Here is a 23,422-nt window from a genome sequence, read left to right as displayed (position 1 = left end):
ACAGTGTCATTGATGATGGTGACACAGTCCACCTCAGTTGGATTTTTAAATTTTTAATGGCCATTGGCCTTTTTAATTCTATTTAAATTTTTAATTCGTAAATTGGAGTTTATTTTGTTAACATGATTCCTTTTTATGTATTTTAATAATTAATTTTATTTTTCATTTTTTACAGGTTGTTTCACACAGATAGTCTAGTAGTTTTTGCACCAATGAACACCAAACAACCAATCAGCCACAAAATTGTTTAGATATATTGCAATTATTAAATAATATTAGGGTTAGATTTGTTATAAAGATGGCAAATGGAGAAAAATAATACCCCAGTTTTTTTCATTTCAAAATAGCTATTGCAGGTTTTAAACAAACTAATCCAAAAGTGAAAATATAAATTAAATTTGTGGTGATAGTGTTAAGATTCAGTTTTGAATTCTTTGCTACAAACACAGTTCCTCCAGTTATAACCTGGTTCCATTAATTAGTTGAATAATTTTAAAGTTGCAAAATCTATAGTCCACCTCAGTAGATGACATCTATTTATACTATGAACAATGGAAAAATGTGAAAATTCTCATTCTGATGTGATGGCTACCATGATATAACTTATGTACTGCATGAGTTTGTAAGAAACCCATGAATACTGTTAAATACCTTGACACAATGTAAAGACAGCATCATAGGCTGCCTATTCTCCAGAATCAACAAAATTTAAGAAAGGAAATGCTAAGAGAAAGGAAAAAAAATACATCTCTGTAACCCTACTTAACAACAGAATATCCTGAACACTTGATAAAGAAGAAAACAAAGAAGATAAGCACCACAAATAGTCAGGAAGAAAATTACAGATATATGGCTATATTCCCATACATTACAGGTAGACATATGTTAACTATCTGAAGTCGAATCTTATTCAGTAGCAATAACACCTAAGATTGCAGTTAACATACTCTAAATACAAAATTACTTAATAAACAATTAGTACTGAGTTAAAAGATCATTTACAACATCTCTGGATTTCTGTACAGTAAACAAAGTTTATAATTCAAGAGTATAATAGATATAAAAGATATATAAACTGTTATCATGCCAGAGAAGATGGTACAGTTAGTAAGAATAGTATTAAAATAATGGGAATTGAATTGCATATGAGAAACTCAAGTTTTCAACATCCACTTAAATGATAACACAGTCAGTCAACATCAAAATATAGTTAGCCCTATAATTATACAGAACAACATTCCATAATTTCTAATAATAACATCCAGGATAACATCTTAGAACTACTACTACACCTAGTCATTCTCTATAATATCCTGAAGACTGCAGCAGATCATCAGTCAAAAAGGAGTACATAAACTAATTAGTAAGTGTAGAGTGAATAAGAAAATATTAATTAGTTAGTAATTAGAGTTAGGTGATTATTTAGGCTACCAGCCATGACATTGATTTACACCTGATTACCACAATCCTACACTAAGTATTTAATTAATGATATAAATATGAATATTATTACTATTGTGTGAAATGTGTATACATTATAGAGAGAATATTTGGTTGTAGCTCAGTCAAATAGGGCTCTTCGTGGCTCGACAGTTAATGAGCTCAACTCACAGCTTAATGGTCCTAGGTTCTGATCTCCATCATACCAAATATGAAGCCTTTTCAGCAGTGGGGACATTATAATGTAATAGTCTATTCAACTATGTGTTGGTAAAAGAGTAGCTTAAGAGTTGCAGCGGGTGGTGATGACTAGTTGCCTTCCCTCTAGTCTTACACTACTAAATTAGGAACGGCTAGCACAGATGGCCCTTGTGTAGTTTTGTGAAAAATTCAAAACAAATGAAACCAATCATTTAAGTAATTTTATATTAAGAGATCAAAACTACTAAAATCATTTATTTTCTGAATTATTATGCTATACCCATATTTTGTACAAAGAGCAATGATTTTATATGATTTCTCTTATTTCAAAACTTTTTTTTTATTCTAGACCTGTTTTGCTGAGTGTATTGCCAACGTAACTCTTGAGATGTGTGGCTGTATCTATCATAATTATCCTTATTTGTTTGATTATCCTGGATCATTTCGTGTGTGTTATGAGGGCAAGGAAAATGGAAGTAAGTTTGTACTTTTGATTATTTTACATTTGTGTTTAAAAAATATTTCTAAGTGTTGTGCTTTGTTTACAGATTTTGTTGATCCAAACTGTATAGGATGCATTGAGTACTGCAGCTATAACAATAATGTAAAAGGAGCATAGAGTGAAGTAGCTATATGAGTAATGTAAAGGAAACACAGAGTGATGAAGCTATATCAGTTATGTTAAGGGAACTCAGAGTGATAAGTTATATCAGTAATATAAAGGGAACACAAGAGTGATGTAGCTGTATCAGTAATGTAAAGGGAACACAGAGTGATATAGTTGTATTAGTAGTGTAAAGAGAACATAAAGAGTGATGCAACTATATTAGTAATGTAATGGTAACACAGAGTAATGAAGCTGTACCAGTAATGTAAAGAAAACAAAAAGAGTGAAACAACTATATTAGTAATGAAAAAGAAATACACTCATCGGAGCACAAGGTCTGGTCTTTTCCAGCCATAGCAGAGTTTTTTATGTTCCACTGCAAATACCAAAGCCTCATCCAATCTCTATGATAGTACACCCATTTACTGTTTATTTCAAATACTCTTCTCTCCTAACATGAGCATGTTTGGTGAACAACCTATTGATCTGTACTGAGTTGCATAGTATTTTATTATGATGTAGAATAAATTTTCATCCAAATCAATTTGGTCAATATTACTAAAACTGGCAAGCACATTTTTAACAGCTTGTATTGTCTGTTCTACTAAACCATCATACTGAAGGTGAATTCATGTTTTCACTACACCTTATATTTTGCATAGCTTAAGAAAAAAGTTGGTTGTTGAAATTACTTCCATGATTTATTTGAAACTCTTCCAACACTCCTAACATGATTCTCTAGTGCTCTGCAAGTGAATCAGTCATGTATAGGGTGCCTTGTAGAAGCTGACTAGTGGTTTAGTTTCAGTCCACTTATGAAGTATTTTAAGGCCACAAGTGTATAAAGTCATTTTTGTTTATAATGGATGGAGAATCAGTGTCCAGGGCTATTCTTTGTGGGAGAGAACCAAACAATTATCTGTAGGATTTACACTTTTTATGCTGGCCTTTTTTCTGTGTAGCACACAGTGTATATTGTTGATACCAGCACCAAAACTTTTCATTCAAATTCAGCCAGTAAAACTACTTTGAAACGAAATGCATTACTTCTATCTTATAACTTATCTAAAGGAGAAATAGAAACAACAGTTTTCCTTTTTTTTAAATATCAAAATGGTGTTTTGCAATGGAAATGTACATTTTGAATCTTAGTGTTGTTAAATTTCATTTTGTAGAGCCACTGAAAAAAGTAATACAGACACACAGCTCACGTGCAGATGTTCTACATTTCTTTATTCTTGTTTTGTTCCAAATCTACGAGCTGCTTAAGTGCTAATATACTTTTTCTGTTTTAAAACTGTTACTTTTTTCCCTCTAACATATTAAATGTTAAGCTTATGTTAATTATTAGGCCTATCACTTCTATAGCAGTTAATGTTACCCTACATTTTTCCCTGGTTATGATTTTACTCTCTTCTGCTATTGTCTTTGTCTGTCTGCTGTTTCCTGCTCATGTCATGCTATTTATATGTTTATTCCTAAACTGTCTACTCTATATACTTGACATCAATGAGTTAAAAACACAACTTCCAATAATCATCTGCTTTAACTTTCTTATAGTCAGTACTTTCTTTCTGTGTGTGAAAAGAAAAGGAAAAAAAATGGTGCCAGTGCCTATAAATGTATGAAATTAAGAGATGATAACATACTTCATTACCTTTACTTAATGTTCTTATCTAATGCAGTATCACAATTTTGTTCTTCGGTGTCTTCTGCTGAGTGGTATTTTCAAAGCAACCATGACTAAATACTTTTTAAATTTTTTGTTAAAGCATGGATTGTGTGTATGTGTGTTTTTCTTACAGCAAAGCCACATTGGGCTATCTGCTGAGCCCACCGAGGAAAACTGACCCCTGATTTTAGCATTGTAAATCCATAGACTTACTGCTGTACTAGTGGGGGCTGAAGCATGGAAGGGAGGTCCAACAAGCTTAATAAACAAGTGCTGAAATGATATTTGTCATCAATGAAGCTTTAGCAAACAATTTTACCACAGATTTATGTCACACGATTTTTTGTAACCAAAAAGGTTATTCTGTGAAGATAGAAGCTTTTGATGTTGACTTTCACTAAAATAAGTTATTTTACTGTTGGTTCATTCTTTAGAAACTTTCATTCCTGCATTCATTTCTACTCCAGAAGATCCAATTTTATGGCATGGTGTACTGCCAAGTTTCTTATTTCTAATATTCAACCAACTGTACTTCTTGTAAAAGTCATTTTTTTAATTGGCAGTCTAGCAACTAGGACATTTGTTGTCAGATAGGTCATGGACACTGGATGGACCAGGAACAGAAACTGTCACTGATGTTGTTAGTTTCTGTTCTTGGATCTCTTCTCACTTACCCCAGGTTTATTATTCCCAGAAGGTAAAAAGAAACTTTTAATTCATTTCTTTACATTGGGGTGTTTTCTTAAGGTGTAATTAAAATGACATACACTTCTGGTTACAATAAAATAAACACAGTAGAAAAGAAACACACTCCAGCTCAAATTAGCATCACCACCTTGACTGAGCAAGTAAGACCAAAACAACCTGTTCTTGAGACTCGCACATGTTAGTTCAGAAGGTGCTGTGCAATCAATTATATTAATAGTCGTCATCCATTTTGTGACTTACTTGAATGTACAGTTCGGACCTACATACCAATCAACTTAGCTTGTGGTCACCTGTTTTCCAGTCGTATGCAGTCTCTTTGAACTCAGTATTGCATCCACCCAGGTTGGTTCTCACCTGCCTCTATCCATTTCAAACCCGTCAATCAAAGTCAGCTCACTATTGGACATTGACTGATAGCAGCCATGTCTTATAGATGTTAAAACCAGGGGACCATGAATGTTCCTTATTAATGGCATGCTAATTCCACCAAATACTTCATACCTCATGATGCACTGATGATCATGCAATCATGGGTACACAATCAAACAAACAGTATATTTTCATACTCCTTTAAACTTTGTCATTTGTAACACTTCTACTTTGGTGTCTCTTTGGTTTTCCTTTGAAGAAAAGATTTGTTCAAATGGGAAAATTCACACAAGCATTTACCTTACTCTTTCAGATTTTGTTACTTTTCCTTCCATTTTTCAATATAAAAAAATGGTGCTGGTACTCTGTACTGGTGCATATTGTCTCAAAAAGCCCTGCTTGTAATAAAACAAAACGTAAACAATCATAAAATACTGATTCACAAAATAAACTGATTAATAATATCTACATTAAACAGTATTTTATATAATGACCAGGTTCATCAGCATTTCCTGTGGCATGAAAATTATGTGAGGGATGAGATAGTCTTACCTATTTGCTGGATAAAAGTGATTGCTTTACATTACTTGTATCTCATGTTTTTGGGTAAGTAGTTAATCCTTAGATATATTTGAGATTGACACAGTTTTGTTTGCTTGAATAGGACTTTTCCTTTCTTGTGATTGGTTTGAAGTTACTAATTCCTACCTCATCACAACAGACATTGCCTCGTTAGGGATGGAGTTATCTCTCACATCAAAGTACTGTTTCATTGTCTTATCTAATAGTCTTTCCACAGTCTTGTCAACAAGGCTATCTTTACAATTTACTGAAACCTTGTCAATGTTACTAATTGTAAAGAAGAGTTTATGTTCTCTGTGAAGGCCTTCTTTTCAGTATTGAACTTTACCTAGTGAATTACTTTATTTCCTACTAGATCAAACCTTTAGTGTAACTCAGAAATTACTCTCTCACAATTTAAAGGTGTGCATCACTTAAGGGCTCAGTGGGTTATGGGCCAAACCATCCACACTCAAGATAAAGTATTGTACAACCTGCCATGTAATTTAGCCATTTCAAATAGTTACACGCCTGAAATGTGTTAGAAAATGGTCCAAAGCTTCCTTTCCTGCACTTTGAATGTGGTGACAACTTGTATTTTCGAGCATTCGTGGTTCATATCATCATTTGGTGCTCACCAACAACTGAAACAACTTCATAGTATGGACATGCATGATCTACCAGTAGCTTTTCCAGTCTCTCATGATCGAACCTTTGTGGCATTTAATCAAAGGTTGTGTTTGGTTAATTTGACTGGGTAAAAAAAGGTCTGGGAGTCCTGTAATGTCTACCATATTTTGTCTTGGTCTCACCAGATGCTGCACTACAGTTATTACCCTCTGTCATTTGTACTTTCCTTGTACTGGGGTCAGTCTTCAAGAGAAGAGATGAATTGGCCAGTTTGGTTGCATCAAATATCACTGACTTTCTCAACTGAGTTGTCGGTTGCAACAGCAAGTAATGGCTTCAGAACAGTTAAAGTCCTATGTTTAGAAATGGATTTCTCTTAGCTGTCTGATAATGTTGTTGAGACTATCGTTTTTTAATAGCAAAATCTTTCTCTTGCTTTGAGTTGGTGAATTCATGGAAAATACTTTTCTTCAATAGTAAAACCTTTTCAAATTTAAGTAACAAACTATACAATGAATTTAAATCTGCTATACTCATCACAGATATAAAAATCCTATTTTTTACACTTCCACTGAGCCAGTGGTGGGAGGAATAAGGGTAGGGTTAAAGAGCAAGCCACATCTCAACAAGATATTCTGTAGTCACTGGAAAAAAGTGTTATTCTCCCTGTCCATTTTTAGTATTTTCAGGTTAAATTAATTTCCTGAACAGTGACATGATAGGTTCTCAGAATAGCAGAAGACACAAAAAGATATTTATTACAAAGTAATTCTGAGTTCCCTGAGAAACTGAAGAAAACAAAGTGACTGAACAAAACCTTACCTAAATAAGTCAATAATACTATGTAACACAAATTTTGTTCCTAGATAATGTGTGTTATTTCTTAAATGCTTATGTTGTAAAAGTACAGAAAATGGCCATTATTCCCTTCAAACTTTGCTTTTGTGAACTAGATAATGAAATTTAGAAATTAACCTGTTTTCTTTGTAAAAGCTGGCAAATTTGCACATTTTCATTTACACAAGGTCTGAATAAAACATATGAATCAAGATTTACATGTATTTATGGTAAAGTTATTCAAAAATGATCAAAAAGTTTAAGAGGTGAGTAGTTTTTTGAGATTTGCGACTGTAATGTAAATCATTTTCACGTATCAGCCCCCAAATATAGTCTTCATCATGTTTTCATTATACGCTTCTTGGTAGTGACATTCAAAGTTCAGTATATCTTGGTGGAAACACTCGTCTTGCTCTTCTGAGTATACTTCCATGTTCTCCTTGAATTTATCAAGATGAACATCAAGGATATGGACTTTCAGGAACATCCTGCATCCCATTTTGTCATAGTTCTTCACCAGAGCCTCAACCAGTTCCACATAATTTTCAGCCTTGTGATTACCCAAGAAGCCAAGAACCACTGTGACAAAGCTGCCCCAAGCTTTTTTTCCCTTTCATACTGAGCTTTTTGGGGAATTATGTGCACTCCAGGATCTTTATTTGTAGTCCAACAAAGACACCAACTTTGACCTACACCTCAGATAGCTTAGAGAAGAAGTCTCAAAGATACTTGAAGGCTGCAGACTCCTTATCAAGAGCTGTGACAAATTGTTTCATAAGACTCAATTTTACGTGCAGTAGTGGGAACAATACCTTCTGGAGATCCACTAGTGGCTCACACTTGACATTGTGCCTCCTCACAGAGAACTCGGTCCATTGTGGCCAGTGCTTCTTGTTGTAGTGTGCTGCAGTATCCCTGTTATCCCAAAGGCAAAAATAACAGAGAAACATGGTTCAGCCTCTTTAGAGACCCATCAGGAATGCCATCATTTTGAAGTCTCCAATAACCTACCAGCCGTACTCATCTTACTTCGAGGCTTCTAGCAAGGTTTTGACGCTGTTGTATTCCTCTTTGAGGTGGACTGAAAGATATTTAAATTTTAAAAGGTCTAAAATTTGTATAATATAAAATTTTACTACTCAAGCAAGCAAAAATTGTCTATCTTACCTTCTGGAGTTTTTTTCAGTGCTCATAGGTAAAAATGAAATGCCCCGGGTATGTCTTGATCCTCGAAAGGCATGCTGAAATGTGCCTTGTAGGCTTCACACATTTTAGCAGATGCTATCACAGAATACTTTTTCCCTTTTGTCTTGATAAGTTAGCCACATACATAGCAGAATGCACCTGGAGAATGCTTGCAGCTTCTTGATGTTATTTCTGATAAAATCATATAGGTCTGTGTGTTCACTTAGGCAGCTAGAACTAAACTGAAGTGGTGAGTGGTGAGCCCCTGTATATATATTACTATGGAAAGTTCTTGAAAATTCTCGTATGTTCTACAACATTCTAGAAAATTCTTGAAAATTTTGTAACTTCGAGAAAATTCTCTATCAGATACTCGGCACTGAATCTACTTAGAATGTTTTGGAAAATGGGTAAATTTGAAATTTTCATTACCCAGGTCACAACAGCAAAGTTTGAAGAGAAAAAAAGGTATTTTCCATTTACTTTAGGCATAAGCATTTGGGAAATTACACTTTCTGCCAAGGAACAAGAAAAAGTAAAAATTTTGTTACATAGCATAATTTTTGTTCATAACACAAATATAAGTGTTTGTACTTGTTTGATATCGCAGATGATCATTTTTGGTGCATTAAACTGTATTCTCTTTGAACTTAACTTCCTTAGTTAGATCATGTTCGATACTGAGAAATCCTTGCATTTCTTAAATAATGTTAGTCAGATTTATCCAGAGTGACTGGCACTATCCTTATGACTGGACGCTCCCATCAAAATGTGAGGGAGGTTGTAACTGTGATAGTTTTAAAAAAAGTTTTATATCAAAACAAGAAGATAGAAAATGCACAGTATGCCTACATAAAATAAATGTAAATGTATTATAAATATGCTTACTCAAGGTCATTCAAACAAGTCATTCAGTACAACAGTTGCCAGACATTTAGGTTATAATATATATTTTTCTAGTGAACAATACTATTGTGAATATATCAGAGTTTTAAATAAGTTTAATTTTGTTTTTCATTTCAGTCTGCAATTCACAGCAACTAGAATCAGAGAGAGTAAATGCAGAACATTATTGTAATGGCATATGCCGTGTCTCGTGCAGGTTAGTTTTCTTCCAAATAATTTCAGTAATGTATTATGTTTGAATTAAAAAGCTGTTTTCAAAGCCAAAAAAAAATGTTTGCTCCATTTATAAAGTAGGTAAGTGTGTGTTTATGTGTGTGTGTTATATAGTCATAGTTGTTCATTATCACATGCGGCATGAAACAGAATGTAGAAGTTGTTCAGAAATTTTGTACTTTGGTTTATTATTTAGTAGGTGTTGAAGCTAAATGTTTGTTAAATATAAAGGTACAGGTCAGGATCAGTATCATTTAACATTAATAAATGTCCTTCAGTGTAGGTTCTGGAAGAATTATTGCTGAAATAGTCTTCTCATACCCATTATTTCTTTAACAATAAAAGCATAATGAAACAGTAAAGTAACTGATTTATGTAACACTGAAACTTTCCTCAAGTGTATACACAAATATAACTGATCATAGTCTGTTTATCATAGGTTCAGTTAATATTTTATAAAACTGCAAACATAACATTTGAACTAATTTTTCCTAAATATGTAAATATTTTCAAAAACGTGATTTAGTTTTCATCACACTTCTAATATAATGATTTTGATCCATAATTGAGAAACCGAACTTTCAATCAACTGGTAAAAAGAAAATATTACAAGTCTGAAACTGAAATATCTGAAAACAGCACACTGTTACTTTGCATTGGTATTTATAATAAATAAAATACTTTTGTATGAGGCAATTTCAGGCTGGATGTGATTAATAAAAATCTATTCTATATGTAGTATATCTTCCATGTTCATACAAAATTTTACTCAAATTTTTGGCTTTCTTGCATCTGTACAATTCCAATTAATATACAGCTGAATAAACTACTTACAAATACAGGGGTTTCACAGATTGTTGAAAACACCTGTTAATTTCAACATTTCACTTTTTAAGTGCAGTTGGTCCTCTATGAACAGATAATACAGCATTAAAAAGATGTAGAATTAGTGAAATAAGTTGTTGTATATCAGACCATGATAAATTTTACAATTTCTTATAATTGTTGAAGAGACACAGATTCTGAAAATGTGCATCAAGATTCATTTTCAGGAACAGACAATAGACACATTAATATTTAAATCTAAGGAATCTGACTGTCACATTAGATACCTAAACTGTTCCACATGTTCTTTGAATCATTTTAACTATTTCAGAAATATGAACTGGTACACTGCCCTTCTGAAAGATACAAGCTTTATTTTGGAATAAAATGATTAGCAAATATTTTAAGTAACAATTGTGTATCACTTTACCTTTCAATTACATCGTAGACCTAAACTCCTCTAACAGAAAGCTACCCACACTACAATAGGGTCTCCAAACAGATGTCACAAAATATTCAAAGTGCTAAGCATGTTAAGATTTTTCATGAAAGAGTTGTAAAAGATGATTCATGTGATGAAGCCATGTGCTTCCATGCTTTATATTTGCTTTTAGCTCTGTTCATTATTGAATTTTATGCATTGAATCATTCAGTTGATCTTGAAAGAAACTTATGTACATTACAACAAATAACATGCTTCTTTAGGCTTGCTCTGACAATATTAACAAATTTTCAAAATTATTATCTGTGATATTCCTAAATATCTTAAGTAAATTTCAGTTTACTTCTCACTAAAAGCACCATTTTAATACCTGTTAGATGATATTTTGGATATATCTGAAAACGTGTAAATGTTTGTTTTCACCCATTGCTGTCTTTGTAGATTTGAGGTTGTATTTGACTCTTGATGTGATTCTTGAAACTGAATGGCATCTATAACAGATGAACTTTTTTCTGTTACCTGTTTTATTAACACTTGACCTCCACACCTATGTTATGCATGGTGACTTAGGTGTGTGGTGTATATACACTTTTTAAAATACTTCTTTTTCCACAGCTACGTATATCAACAGTAGTGCATATGTAAGAAAACTCAAATCCTTTCTTTTTTTTCCCAAACCTTCATAATTTATCATGTTCTTTATTTTAAAAGCAAGAAGACAACTAAATACTTTTACTTTTAAATGTAACATATTTAAGTTTGAAACTGATAGAATTAAAAAACATGTTGAATAGAAAATAAAATTTATATATTTTATATGCTGTTTTTCTGATGTTTTAAAAACATTCATGTCACAAAAGTTAATACTAGTATTTTAAATTTACATGTATATGCAAATATGCAATTAGTTGAGAGGAAATTAGTTATTTTAACTTTCATGTACATAATATATATGTTTCATTGAATTACATATTTAGTTTATGTAAAAGATAATACTTAATATTTTAAAGTTTACTAAACTTTTATTTATTCTTGAGTCGATATTCTTAATAATGAATGAAAATTTCAATGTCTTTCTTCTCAGAAAGGTTACCTATGAAGTTTCACTTTCCAAACAACCAATTATTGTTCCAGGTACAGTAGATGAAGTAAGTACATAAAAAGGTATTATATGAAGTTCATATAATCTAATCTCACTATAATTTCTAGACAAATATTTTGCTGATGCATATTACTGTAGTTATTTTGAATTCTTAGAATTATTACTTATACATTTCAATACACAAAGTGATATGAGACATACTTACAAAGAGGTAAAACTTTCAAAATGACATAAAACATACATGTATAGAAACATTCCTATCACAGTAATTTCTATGATATCAAATGAACTCAGATGTGATAGCTATGATGAAATTAACTTGCATGGTAGTACTTATTTCACTAATGATGAGGAGTGAGATAAGCAAAAAGAGCATTCCATCTTGGCTAGCAATTTGGCTGAGATGTCAGTCATGACTTCCTAAGCATCATTGCTTGGAGAAAGTACTTGACCAGCAGTAGGTCAGTCAGTTAATTAAAAAAGGAAATGATGTTCCTTGCTTTCAAGCTATAAATGGCAGTTCATGGTTAAAGGTTGTTAGGATAGCATATGATAAAAAATAAAGTTTTGTCTAGCAAGGATCTTCTTCTTCATCTGTCAAATCTGCGGCAGACATCAACGACCATGGCATGCCAGACTTCTCTATTGTCAATCCTCCTTATCAACTCGATGTTGCTCATTGAGTTCTTGGTGACATAGTTATTGAGGCTGTCGATATATTTAGTTCTTTGACACCCTCTGCTTTTCCTCCCTTCTATTTTTCCACATAGCATCTGTTTCTCTATCCCATTCTTCCTACAGATGTGTCCTAGAAATTCCATTTGTCTCTTTCTTATAGTTTTCATGAGGGACCTTTTGTATCCTGCCAGTTCCATGACTTCCTCATTTGTTTTTCTTTCAGTCCATGATATTTTTAGCATCCTTCTAAGGAACCACATTTCAGCAGCTTCTAATCTCTTCTCTGTATCTTTGTTCAGTGTCCAGCTCTCACAGCCATATAAGAGAACAGACCATACATATGATTTCAAGGTATTAATTTTAGTGACATTTGTTATGTTCCTGTTTGTGAATATGGACTTCATTTTATAGAAGGTATCCTTGGACATTGCAATTCTTTTCTTTACTTCTGTGTCACTCTTTGCATTTGATGTTATAGTATATCCAAGATATTTGAAGCTTTCGACTTGTTTTATTCTCACGTCCTTGCCGGTTATGCTACATGTGGGTGTAATTGATTGTTTTGAGATAACCATGCACTCTGTTTTCTTTGCGTTTAACTGCAAGCCTTTTTCTTCACTCTCGTCTACTGTTGTTGTGAGGAGAGTCTGTAGATTTCGTTCGGAGTCCGCAATGAGGACTGTGTCATCAGCGTAGCGCAATACTAGCTAGGATAGTTAGATCCAAAATCAGTAACCTAAGAAGTATTACAACTGATACTTTCTGAGCAGTCTAATGATATTTGATAGCAAGGCATCTGTCATGTGTCTTGTGATAATCATTGTCATGTTTTTACAAGGCTGAATCCTATACAGTGGGTGTTTGTGACTTCTCAACAGTAAAGAGAGACCACACGAGCCACTTGTTTTACAATAATATATTCAACATAAGTGAAATGTGTGTATGAAAAATTCTTTACACTATGGATCATAACAGTTGTATTCAGAGCTTTAAATAATTGCTCCTTTTTCATCAAAGGCCATACATGTGGGTTCAATTTCTACAAACACCCTTTAACAATACTAATTACTCTTCTATGCTATATTATTACAATACAGTGAGTGATAATTTCACTTTAGAAAATTAACTGAAGAAATAAACATTTGGAAAATTGGGGTCTGTCTCCATATAAGGAATGGAAAAATTTATCAGGAGCTCCCATTTGTACTTTTCCCATTTTTATCATATATGCACAGACCACCCAAATATTTGTAAACACCCCTCTGTTTTTATATACCTATACCATTAAATTCTGTAAAACACAAAAAGATAATTAACATTACGATATCTACCAAGTTTATTGGATCAGCTCAAATCGTTTATAGAGCCATGCCATAAACATTTTTGTGTTCTTTTATTACTTTAGACAATTTTCATTGTAACCACTTTTATGCAAACAAACCAATAAATCCTCTCCAACTCTGTTAAAGCCAGCATTGTGATAAAATCTATGGGAAAGTTCTGGTAATTGTACTGCATAAGCTGATTTATTGTTGACTATGTTGTTTTATAATGTCCCACAAACAGTATTTGGAAGAGTAGTGATTATTTACTTTATGTTTGGCAGGTTTCTACTTCAGCTACTAACAGTAAAATAAACATAAGAAATAAATGTGCAAAGTTTAGAAGTAGAGATTGTTAGGGGAAGAACTTTATGGTCAATACTAAAAAGGATAGAATAGTACTTCTCACTTTTTTCCACATTTTTCAACCTTTGAAAATTATGCTCATTATAAGATTGGTGAAATTTACTGACCTCCTATAGAGGTAGGGCATAAATAACAGATAAGATATAAATTTTTCTTGGTAAAAAAAACGTTTGAAATTTATTCAGCAAGTATTAGAAACTGTGCCAATGAAATTTTCAAATTTCAGATGAAACGTATTTTTAATCTTAACACAAAAATAAATCACTTTGGAACAGTCCACGCTTTGAATTAACATACTCATTTGCAGACTCTTTGTAAAATCGTTTTAAAATAATTAATTAAAAATTGTGAGTTTTTTTGGTTACAAAACATTTACAATGTTTACCAAAAGCTTGAAATGTTTTGTGAAGGTACACAAGATGTAAAAAATGTAGGGTATGGAAACTCTGGTGTTCACTTTAATAGTGAGAGTAATTCACTGAGGCAGCATAAAAAAGGTTAACAGCCTGGGAATCACCCTGAGATTGTTCCATCTTGTCTCAAACTCACTAGATGCCATTCCAACTTGAAGACCCTTAGACAACTATGTGATGTTAGCACTGCAATCAACTTGTTAGTATCAGTACTTAAATGTTAGCTGATCTTCCTGAGTCTGTGGCTACAAACAGAGTAAATTTATGGACTTTTGCATCTGAAGCAAAAGTTCAATGTACAAATGTGTACCCAACAACTCTTTTTATACAACCATTTTTCTTCAGCAGTTAAACCTCTGTTGTAATTATAAATATTTCAACGCTCAGAAAATGGCATTCTTTAAGTCAAAAATGTTCCTTCGAACTTGGTAACAGAAAGTTCAAGTAAAGACAGTTCACATATGATTAAGACAAACTTTGCAGTAACATTGTGTGGACACAGCACCATAATTTTGTCTTTCTACCTATTTGTGTTATTTTCAGATAAATGATTTCTTCAAAGATTATCAGGTAGGTCCATTATACAATGAGTGGATTAACAGGATAGGAGTTTGAACAATTATATAGATGACACAACATGCAACTCACAATAAAATTGTTTGTTCATTTAAGTCACAGATACACTGTGTGTACCTCATTATGAACATATACCTTTCACTGTGTTGCATTATGATTTTTTCTTTCAAATAAGTTTTCTTGCTATGCATGTCTTATGCTGTTAAGAGTAAACATCATTTTTTTTTCCCTACATATTCTGTGCCAACAGCTTTGTCACTGTTAAATTTATGTATTCAAATGTAAAGGACCAATTCATCAAGTTGTGGTTGCTACTGATGTGATAGAAAAATGATAAACTGTACGATTTGAAAGTAAGATGTATTGGATACTAAATCAGTTACTGTATTAGCCTTTCATAGAGTGTTTGTAAAATGCATATGGTCATGCATCTTACATGGTGCAAGATATAAATGGTGTTTTTTTTTGTAAATTATATTGTATTCATAATGAATTCTGAAAGTAAAGATTTAATTTTTAGGATAAGTGGCAAACCGAGTGAAAATTTTATTCTAAAAGACTTTGAAATCACAAAGTACATTTATTAGCTTATGATACTCTGTACAGAATGTAGTCAATGTTTTACCAGAACATCTTCAGTCATAATATTGTTTTGGATTAATTATTTATATTTAAGAGTAACTGATACTTTCATTTATTTTGAAAGAATACCTTTTCTAGAACATTCATTTAATAAATGTCTGCTAGTAAAATGTGTCGGAATTAATGTAGAACATATAAATAAGGGTGTTCTTTAGGTATTTGTTTTACTATAATTTTAATGTATATGCATAAAGTAAAAAACAAAACAAAGGTTGTGAAATGTTACTATTTGTATTTCAGGAATCAATACAGCAGTTATATGGGAACTTCTTAAATAAACCAGTCTCTTTGGAATCTATAAAGTATGTTTTTGTTTTGTTAAACAAAATATACGATTTGAAAATATTATTTTCAATAATAAACTGTAAATTTTATTTACATGGTACAAAAATTGTACCAGTCGGGTATTACTGAAAGTAGTAATGTGATTATTACTTCCTTCTAGATCTACAAAATTTCCTGTAATGCTTGACTTATTTTAAACAACAAATCCATGATAATATAATTTCTGTGATCTTCATTAACAGTAAATATTCATTTGTATTTCAAACTAGATATCACTCACAGTTGACATATTTCAACTGTGTAACAGTGTCTTCATGTTTGTGATTTATGAAATTGTAAATACATATACATGTGATACTAAAGACATTCTAAGAACATTGACTTGATTCCTTTGTCATGATTATTGTAACTAAAACCTCCTAATTATCTAAACTAAATGAATTTTTATTTCAATAAAACATTGTTAAAATTGACACCCAAGGTGTAATACTGTGAACATTTTTGTATGTGGCACAGCTGGATGTTTTGGACACTAAACTCTTAAGTAACAGTCAGTTTAACTTTTTGTTGATAAAAGTTGTTAGTAATTTAATGTTGACTAGCTATCTTCCTTCTATCACTTCTAAATTAGAATTAGCAAATGTAGATAATCCTCATATATTTTTGAGCAAAATTTAACTTTTTTTTTTCAAATGACATCTGTGAAATTTTTAACAGTTGCAAGCTAGTTTAAAATCATTTCAGATTTCTTTGTTAGTGATTTTTTTTCTCTTTGACTTCTTGAACGTTTTAAACCATCTCATTGAAAAGATAATTTTTAGCATCCACTCATAAAATTCATAATTTTTTCAAATGTAATCCCACTAAAATGGAAATCTTCATTTTTGGATGCAGATATTTCCAGAAAAACATGATTTTCTTTAAACTTTCTAAGTATTAATCTTAGCTTGCATTTAATTGAAAAAAAAAGAAGGAAATTTTTGTGACTTTTGACATCATTGCAGTAGGTTTCTAAAGATACATGTATTCGTTTTTTTACACGCTTTTCTTTCCAGGTCATCAGGTATAAAGGTCAATATCATGTTTAAGAGTAAACACGTTATGGTTTATCAACATTATCCAAAATATCAGGTAACATTTTTTACAATAAATATATAATCATAGAAACAAACTTTACAACTGAGAACAATATGCTATTTCAGTAATAAGTGTGATGTCTTGGCATAATATATTTTTCAAGGATAAAATGATTTACAGCAGCTGACATTTGTATTAAAAGAAAAGTATTAAATATTACGATTTTAAATGTTACCATTGGTTATATAATAAGAGAAATAACTGAGTATGATAACAACATCCAAGTAGTTTAAACTTTACTAACAGTTGTTAAAGAATTTAAAAACAGGTGTCTTTAGTGTTAATGTACTTATTAATTTCTGAACTATGTAGGACGTGGAGCTGTTTAGCTACATTGGTGGATATGTTGGAATGTGGCTTGGTATCTCACTGGCAAATGTATTGGAGGCAATCATTGATTGCAGCATTAAAATTAAAAATTGGTATTTCAATCTGAAGGAGCAATCATCAAATATTATAGAACCAATTCATCAAGCTGTGGTTGCTATTGATGTGATAGAAAAATAAATTGTATGGTTTGAAAAGAAGATGTATTGGATACTAAATCAGTTATTGTATTAGTCTTTCGTAGAGTGTTAGTTTGTAAAATGCACACTAAACTGTTAATTTATTTTGTGTGAATTGAATATTTAAAATGATATACCAGTTTGGTGTTCACAAGATGACAAAGTCATGTTTCATTTGATTGAGATATATTTTGTACTTTCATTTGTGCACTTGTGGTATTAAATGCAAATTTTGTCATACATAGTATTACATATTAGAATGTTTGTGCTGAAATGTAGAATGTTTTATTAAAGACAAACTATCCTAATTTTACCATTTTTAGGTAAATACTTTTATGATTGACATCTCTATATTTCATAAAACTGTTTTTCCTTTCTTTTATTGTTTTGTAAAATACAAAAACAAGTTGTTTTCAATTTTCCACTTTTTTTCCTAAATCTTTACTTGATTGAGTTTTTACTATATAATATTATTACTATCATCTGGATTAAAAAATTACTGACATGTATAAACTTTTGATATTTTAGTGTTTTATGTAAAATACTATTTATTGAACTTTATATACTGTAGATATTTAGAGCTTTAGATAACCTTGCTGTAATGATTATTACTCTTTTAGATATTGCAGTGGTAAATTTTTATATTTCTACATAGGGAAGGAATTTTTAATTGCATTGAGTATACTTTCATAAATCTATCTTTATGTTTTTTGAATAACCAAAAGTTTTTGAAGAAAGGAAAGAGACTTGAGTTTGTTTGTTTTCCTTTTTGATCATCTTGATTGTAACACATGTATATACATGCTGGTATTGGTAACATCCCAGCATGTTCTCAAGAAATCATAATACTGCTTTAAAGTTTTTTCATTTACAATAAAGTGCAAACCAAGTTTACGAAAAATATATAAAACATTTATTTTGGTATATTATTACATTAGAGTTTATGAAATGGGAATGAATCCTGGTATCTACCCTGATATTAAAAATATTTTATGTAGGAATCTCCATGTGACTACAAGTTGTTCATTGTGTACTGAAAATTAACTTATATTACCCTGTTAGTAACGAAACTGAATTTATATGGTGTAGTTAGTAATAGACACATCAGAAGTAAGATTATTATTTTGACTGAGGAATGAGTGGGATTAAAGTGGTTCAGTTGTTGAAGTTATATCTTGAGCTGAAGTAGGTCAAACTTGTATCCATAACTATAATGGGAAGAACGATACATGTTATTTTTATACCCCACATAAAGTCTTTGCATATTTAAATAATGAACTGACCTACTTGAACAAAATTTGGATCTTATTTGGGTATATCCAGACTTATTCAAACTTTACGTGTACAAAATTTCATCCTATGACACATCGCACAACATAGTTCATCTTACTGGCATATGGCTAAAGCCAAACATTCAGTTGGTATTTTATGAGGTAACATTTTCTCAAATATCTACGCTATTTTACGTTTCACAGAGGTAAATAAGTAAAAGCTCATGGTACTCCTTGTTGGTGCAAAAAGTGGACTGGAAGGTGTATCACAGTTTGTTACCACGTGATGGCTGAAGATGTTTAACTGAATCATTCCCCCACTTGTTCAGTAATAGCTCCCAGGAACCCTGAAAAAGACATAATTCGTCTAATTAATGTGTTTCATTGTAACATGAATCACCGTAAACTTAGAAAGAATAAATACAATGCACCTTCTAGATATAGTGCCTCAAAAAGGTGCAAGAAAATAACAAAAACTACAAACTTCTAATGAACAAAACTACCATTCACCATAGATTTCCAAAATTTGTAGACCTTGTGTGCCAGTACTAAATATCATTTTTTTTCTCTCTCTCTTTCACAGTGGAGCTCCCAGTGGCACAGCACATTGCTAAAAACTAGGTTTCGATACCTCTAGTGGGCAAAGTACAGATAACCTATTGTGTAGCTTTGTGCTTAGTTACAAACAAACTCACAATGTATTTGATATGCATTTAGCAATTTAACTATATTCAAAAAAATAAAATAAAATTTAGCACCCTTCTTTTAGAATAATCTTTTTGTTTTGGAGTAAAATAATGATTTGATACTTTTGGTGAACACATTGTTTAGTCTGTTTTTTGGAATAACTTGAGGAAATCTTAAAGGACATTCAAAGCGTCTTGACGAGATGGGCCTCATCAGGGAAAAAGAACAAAGTAATGAATAAGTGTAGTTCTCTTACGTGGTTTCCATAAGAAATGTGAATCTGGTATTAGAGGTAGACCACATTATCTGATCTCTCTTTATAAGGGTTAAGTCAAAATATCACTTTTACATCTTATTGTGAATTATTTTGTCAATTACAATCAACATACATTAATATTCTAGTAATTAACTTTCTATATTTATGAAAAAAACAATGTTCAAATTTTAAATGTCAGATTCCTTTCTTGAAAGAAATTCTATGTGCATTTTCCTCGTAAATATGCACATTTTATAAGCTAGTGTAAGTTTAAATTACGAAACAAGTTTTTTTATTTTCACGTGCAAGGTTATAAACTCATTAAATGCAGTTGTTGTAGGTGTACGTGGAACATTTAAAAGCTATATACCGCACACGCTCATTCGGTTGCTAGACGTGAATCATACCCTATACAGTGAATAAGCAGTCAGTGGGTTAAAATGAGTAGAATTTTATAATGATGTATTCATTATTTTGTTGTATCTGAATGTAGAAGTGTGTTATGTTTTCTTTTGTTTGTGGTATTGAAAGTATGACAAGTTATTAAAAATAATTGTGTTTTAAACGTATGCAGGCTACAGTATGTAATGTGCAATTCTGTATACATACATATATGATAATGGTGTGTAATATGTTTGGGCCACAGAACATATTTATTGATAGTGCAGTGGATATATTAAAATGTTTGAAAGCATTACGCAGTAGTGTTTTTACTCAACATTGATTCAAGTATTTAAATGTATAAGATTTAACTTCCGTAAAAATAAATTTATTATTGGACTCTGAATATGGAAAAAACAAAACAAAAACACATCAACATCATTAAGATCCATACATAACTCCTCTTTAGCCATTTTTAACAGACAAATAATCATACAATAAAATCCAGATATGAGGAAACTAATAGTTCCGTATAATCTCAAATTATGCTTTAATATAACAACAGTTTCACAACTAACTAGTTTATAGAGTAATATATTACTTTTGTTGTTTTTTAAAAATTTAATTGAAAAGATTGTAAGTGAATAAGGCCTATCCTTGAATCAGACATACATTTTCAATATGGTAATTGTTGTTTAGTGCTTAATAAAAGTTTTGAAGACAATGGAAAGTATTTTTCTTTCCAATACATACATAACTACTACTGACATAAACAGTTTCCTCGTTCAGTGCTTCCTTGTATATGTAAGGTTCCCCGTTGGGACAGCGGTAACTTTTCGGATTTACAATGCTATAATCAAGAGTTTGATTTCCCTCGGTGGACAGAGCAGATAGCTAGGTGTGGCTTTGCAATAAGAAAGCACACACAGTATGCAACTGGAGTTTGAGTTTTTACCATTTTCCAGTTCCAAGAAACTAGAGTGGAGGCTGTGAACGCATCTTCCTAAAGGAATTAATAAAATATTAGAAATGATAAAAAACATTCAGTTGAGAGTAAAGTGGGGTTTTCTGCTGGTGTATATGACGTGGCGTCCTCAAATATCAAACAAATATGAATGGTAGTGAGTTTTCAGATTGCAGTTAACCCTTTTCGGCGGGATCTCACATTAATGTCAATAACTTTGTTTTGAATTTAGAGCTGAACCAATCAGCATATGTATTCACAGATGTCTATATTTCTTCCTCAATTAAACTCGTGTTACTTCATCCATTTCTGGGACTCATTGGAGATGCTTGTAGATTATTATGGTTTTTCTACTATCCCTTGATGCTTATTATTTCAAAGATGTTACTCTGCTTGAGGTGGTTGTAGTCAATTTCAAGGGAGATGGTTTACATTATGCAGACATCGTTTTGATACCAGATGTCGGTTTTTCCAAATTGATTTATCAGTTTCTTATATTAACATGAGCTTGGTTTCATATACTTGAGGCAGAAATAGTATGATTTTCTCCTACCCCCACGTGAATGTTGGTACCCAGTGGCCGTATTTTGGATTGTAGTAGACTTATAGATGAATAATGGATTTCCGATAAGTACTTACCTCCTCCCACCTTTCCTTTCCACTGAAAACTTGTATTTCCATCTTCTGTTACAATTCAGAGATAGGTAGAGTTGAATAAAGTGAATTACATGAGTCATAAAAGTATGTTGGACTCTTATTAATGTAGGATTCAGAGATGCCTTGGAATCAGTCAATACCGATTGATAAAAGATAAAAGTTTTGTGAAAAGCGGAAAAAAATTGTTTATAAAGAGCAACATTAAACTAGAATAACTATTTTTGTTAGAGAAGGTAAGTATCTGTCAGAAAAAAACATTTTCTGTATGGAATATTATAACATATCTCTGCAACAATCACAAAACAAGTTTGAAATGTTCTTTAACAATCAGGTCTGAGAATATTTGCAAATCACCTTTAAGAGTAGGTAAAATAAATGCATTTTACATCCAATTCCATTTTGTTGAGAAACATTTAAATAGCTAAGCAACCACAAAATTAGGTTCAAGTGATTTATTTTATCTCGTATAAAACTTTGGTAAAAATTCATAAATAATTTGAATAATTCATTATTGTTGTTTTTCGACTTTTGAGAACATTTATGAAAATTAAGGTCTTGGAAACTTCACTGATTTTAATGTAATGCCTTTCAAACATTTTTTTACATATTACATTTCAGTCAGTTAAACCTTTATACAATCAAATTTTTTTTGTTTAGTAGATAAAGACAATGCTATAGTTATAAAGAACACAAATGAGGACATTCAAAAAATGAATAACATCTTATCAGTTAGAAATAAATTTAAACCAGTACACATAAATCCAACAAAAACACATGAAAACCAACTAAACAACTTACTACTACAAATTATAAACCAATAAAATCTCAGAAAACCTTTATTCTTATCTACGTAAGACTGACTCGCGCTTACTACAGCTATACGGCATCATCAACCCGATGGTTCACTAAGACCCATAATGTCGACCTATGAATCATTTAACTATAACCTCTGTAAATACTTAGCGTGGGAGTTTTCTAAATATGTAACATCAGCCGGCTCCTTTTACAAAGACATTTTAATTTTACATTTATTCTTGATCAACTAAACCATAAAGTCTTAATGGGCAGTTTTGATGTGATTTCTCTCTTCACAAAAGTCCCAACTAGCGAAGCAAGCAGGATAGCTTTAGAACTTTATATCCAAGACTCCAACCCATTGATACCAACCACCAACAACCACACACTCAATTTTTCAACAACGTTAACTCCATACACCCCAACATTAAGTTTTGTTTGTTGTGAATTTCGCGTAAAGCTACTAGAGGGCTATCTGCGCTAGCCGTCCCTAATTTAGCAGTGTAAGACTAGAGGGAAGGCAGCTTGTCATCACCACTCGCCGCCAACTTTTGGGCTGCTCTTTTACCAACGAATAGTGGGATTGACTGTAACATTATAACGCCCCCACGGCTGAAAGGGCGAGCATGTTTGATGCGACCGGGATTCGAACCCCGACCCTTGGGTTACGAGTCGAAACCTTAACCTACCTGGCCATGCCGGGCCAACATTAAGTTCACCTGTAAATACGAAAAAAAAACCTAACCAAATAGCATTTCTTAATCTTAAGATCACAAGAACCAATAGAC

At 31.9% G+C, this 23,422-nt stretch overlaps 1 protein-coding gene across 1 annotated transcript in view; it reads left to right on the top strand.

The window, feature by feature from the left end:
* Positions 1–20,533, top strand: part of LOC143253357 (epithelial sodium channel subunit gamma-2-like) — a 34,601-nt gene extending 14,068 nt beyond the window's left edge. The window contains exons 4-9 of the mRNA XM_076507115.1: positions 1,991–2,117; positions 9,234–9,312; positions 11,681–11,744; positions 15,936–15,997; positions 17,036–17,111; positions 17,430–20,533. Of these exons, the coding sequence (XP_076363230.1) occupies positions 1,991–2,117; positions 9,234–9,312; positions 11,681–11,744; positions 15,936–15,997; positions 17,036–17,111; positions 17,430–17,624 (603 nt within the window). The 3' untranslated portion in view covers positions 17,625–20,533. The remainder of the gene's footprint in view (positions 1–1,990; positions 2,118–9,233; positions 9,313–11,680; positions 11,745–15,935; positions 15,998–17,035; positions 17,112–17,429) is intronic.
* The last annotated feature ends 2,889 nt before the right edge of the window (positions 20,534–23,422 follow it).

This window comes from Tachypleus tridentatus, chromosome 6 (genome assembly GCF_004210375.1).
Source record: "Tachypleus tridentatus isolate NWPU-2018 chromosome 6, ASM421037v1, whole genome shotgun sequence".
Taxonomy (NCBI): Eukaryota; Metazoa; Arthropoda; class Merostomata; order Xiphosura; family Limulidae; genus Tachypleus; species Tachypleus tridentatus.
This window is presented reverse-complemented; position numbering and strand designations above follow the sequence as displayed.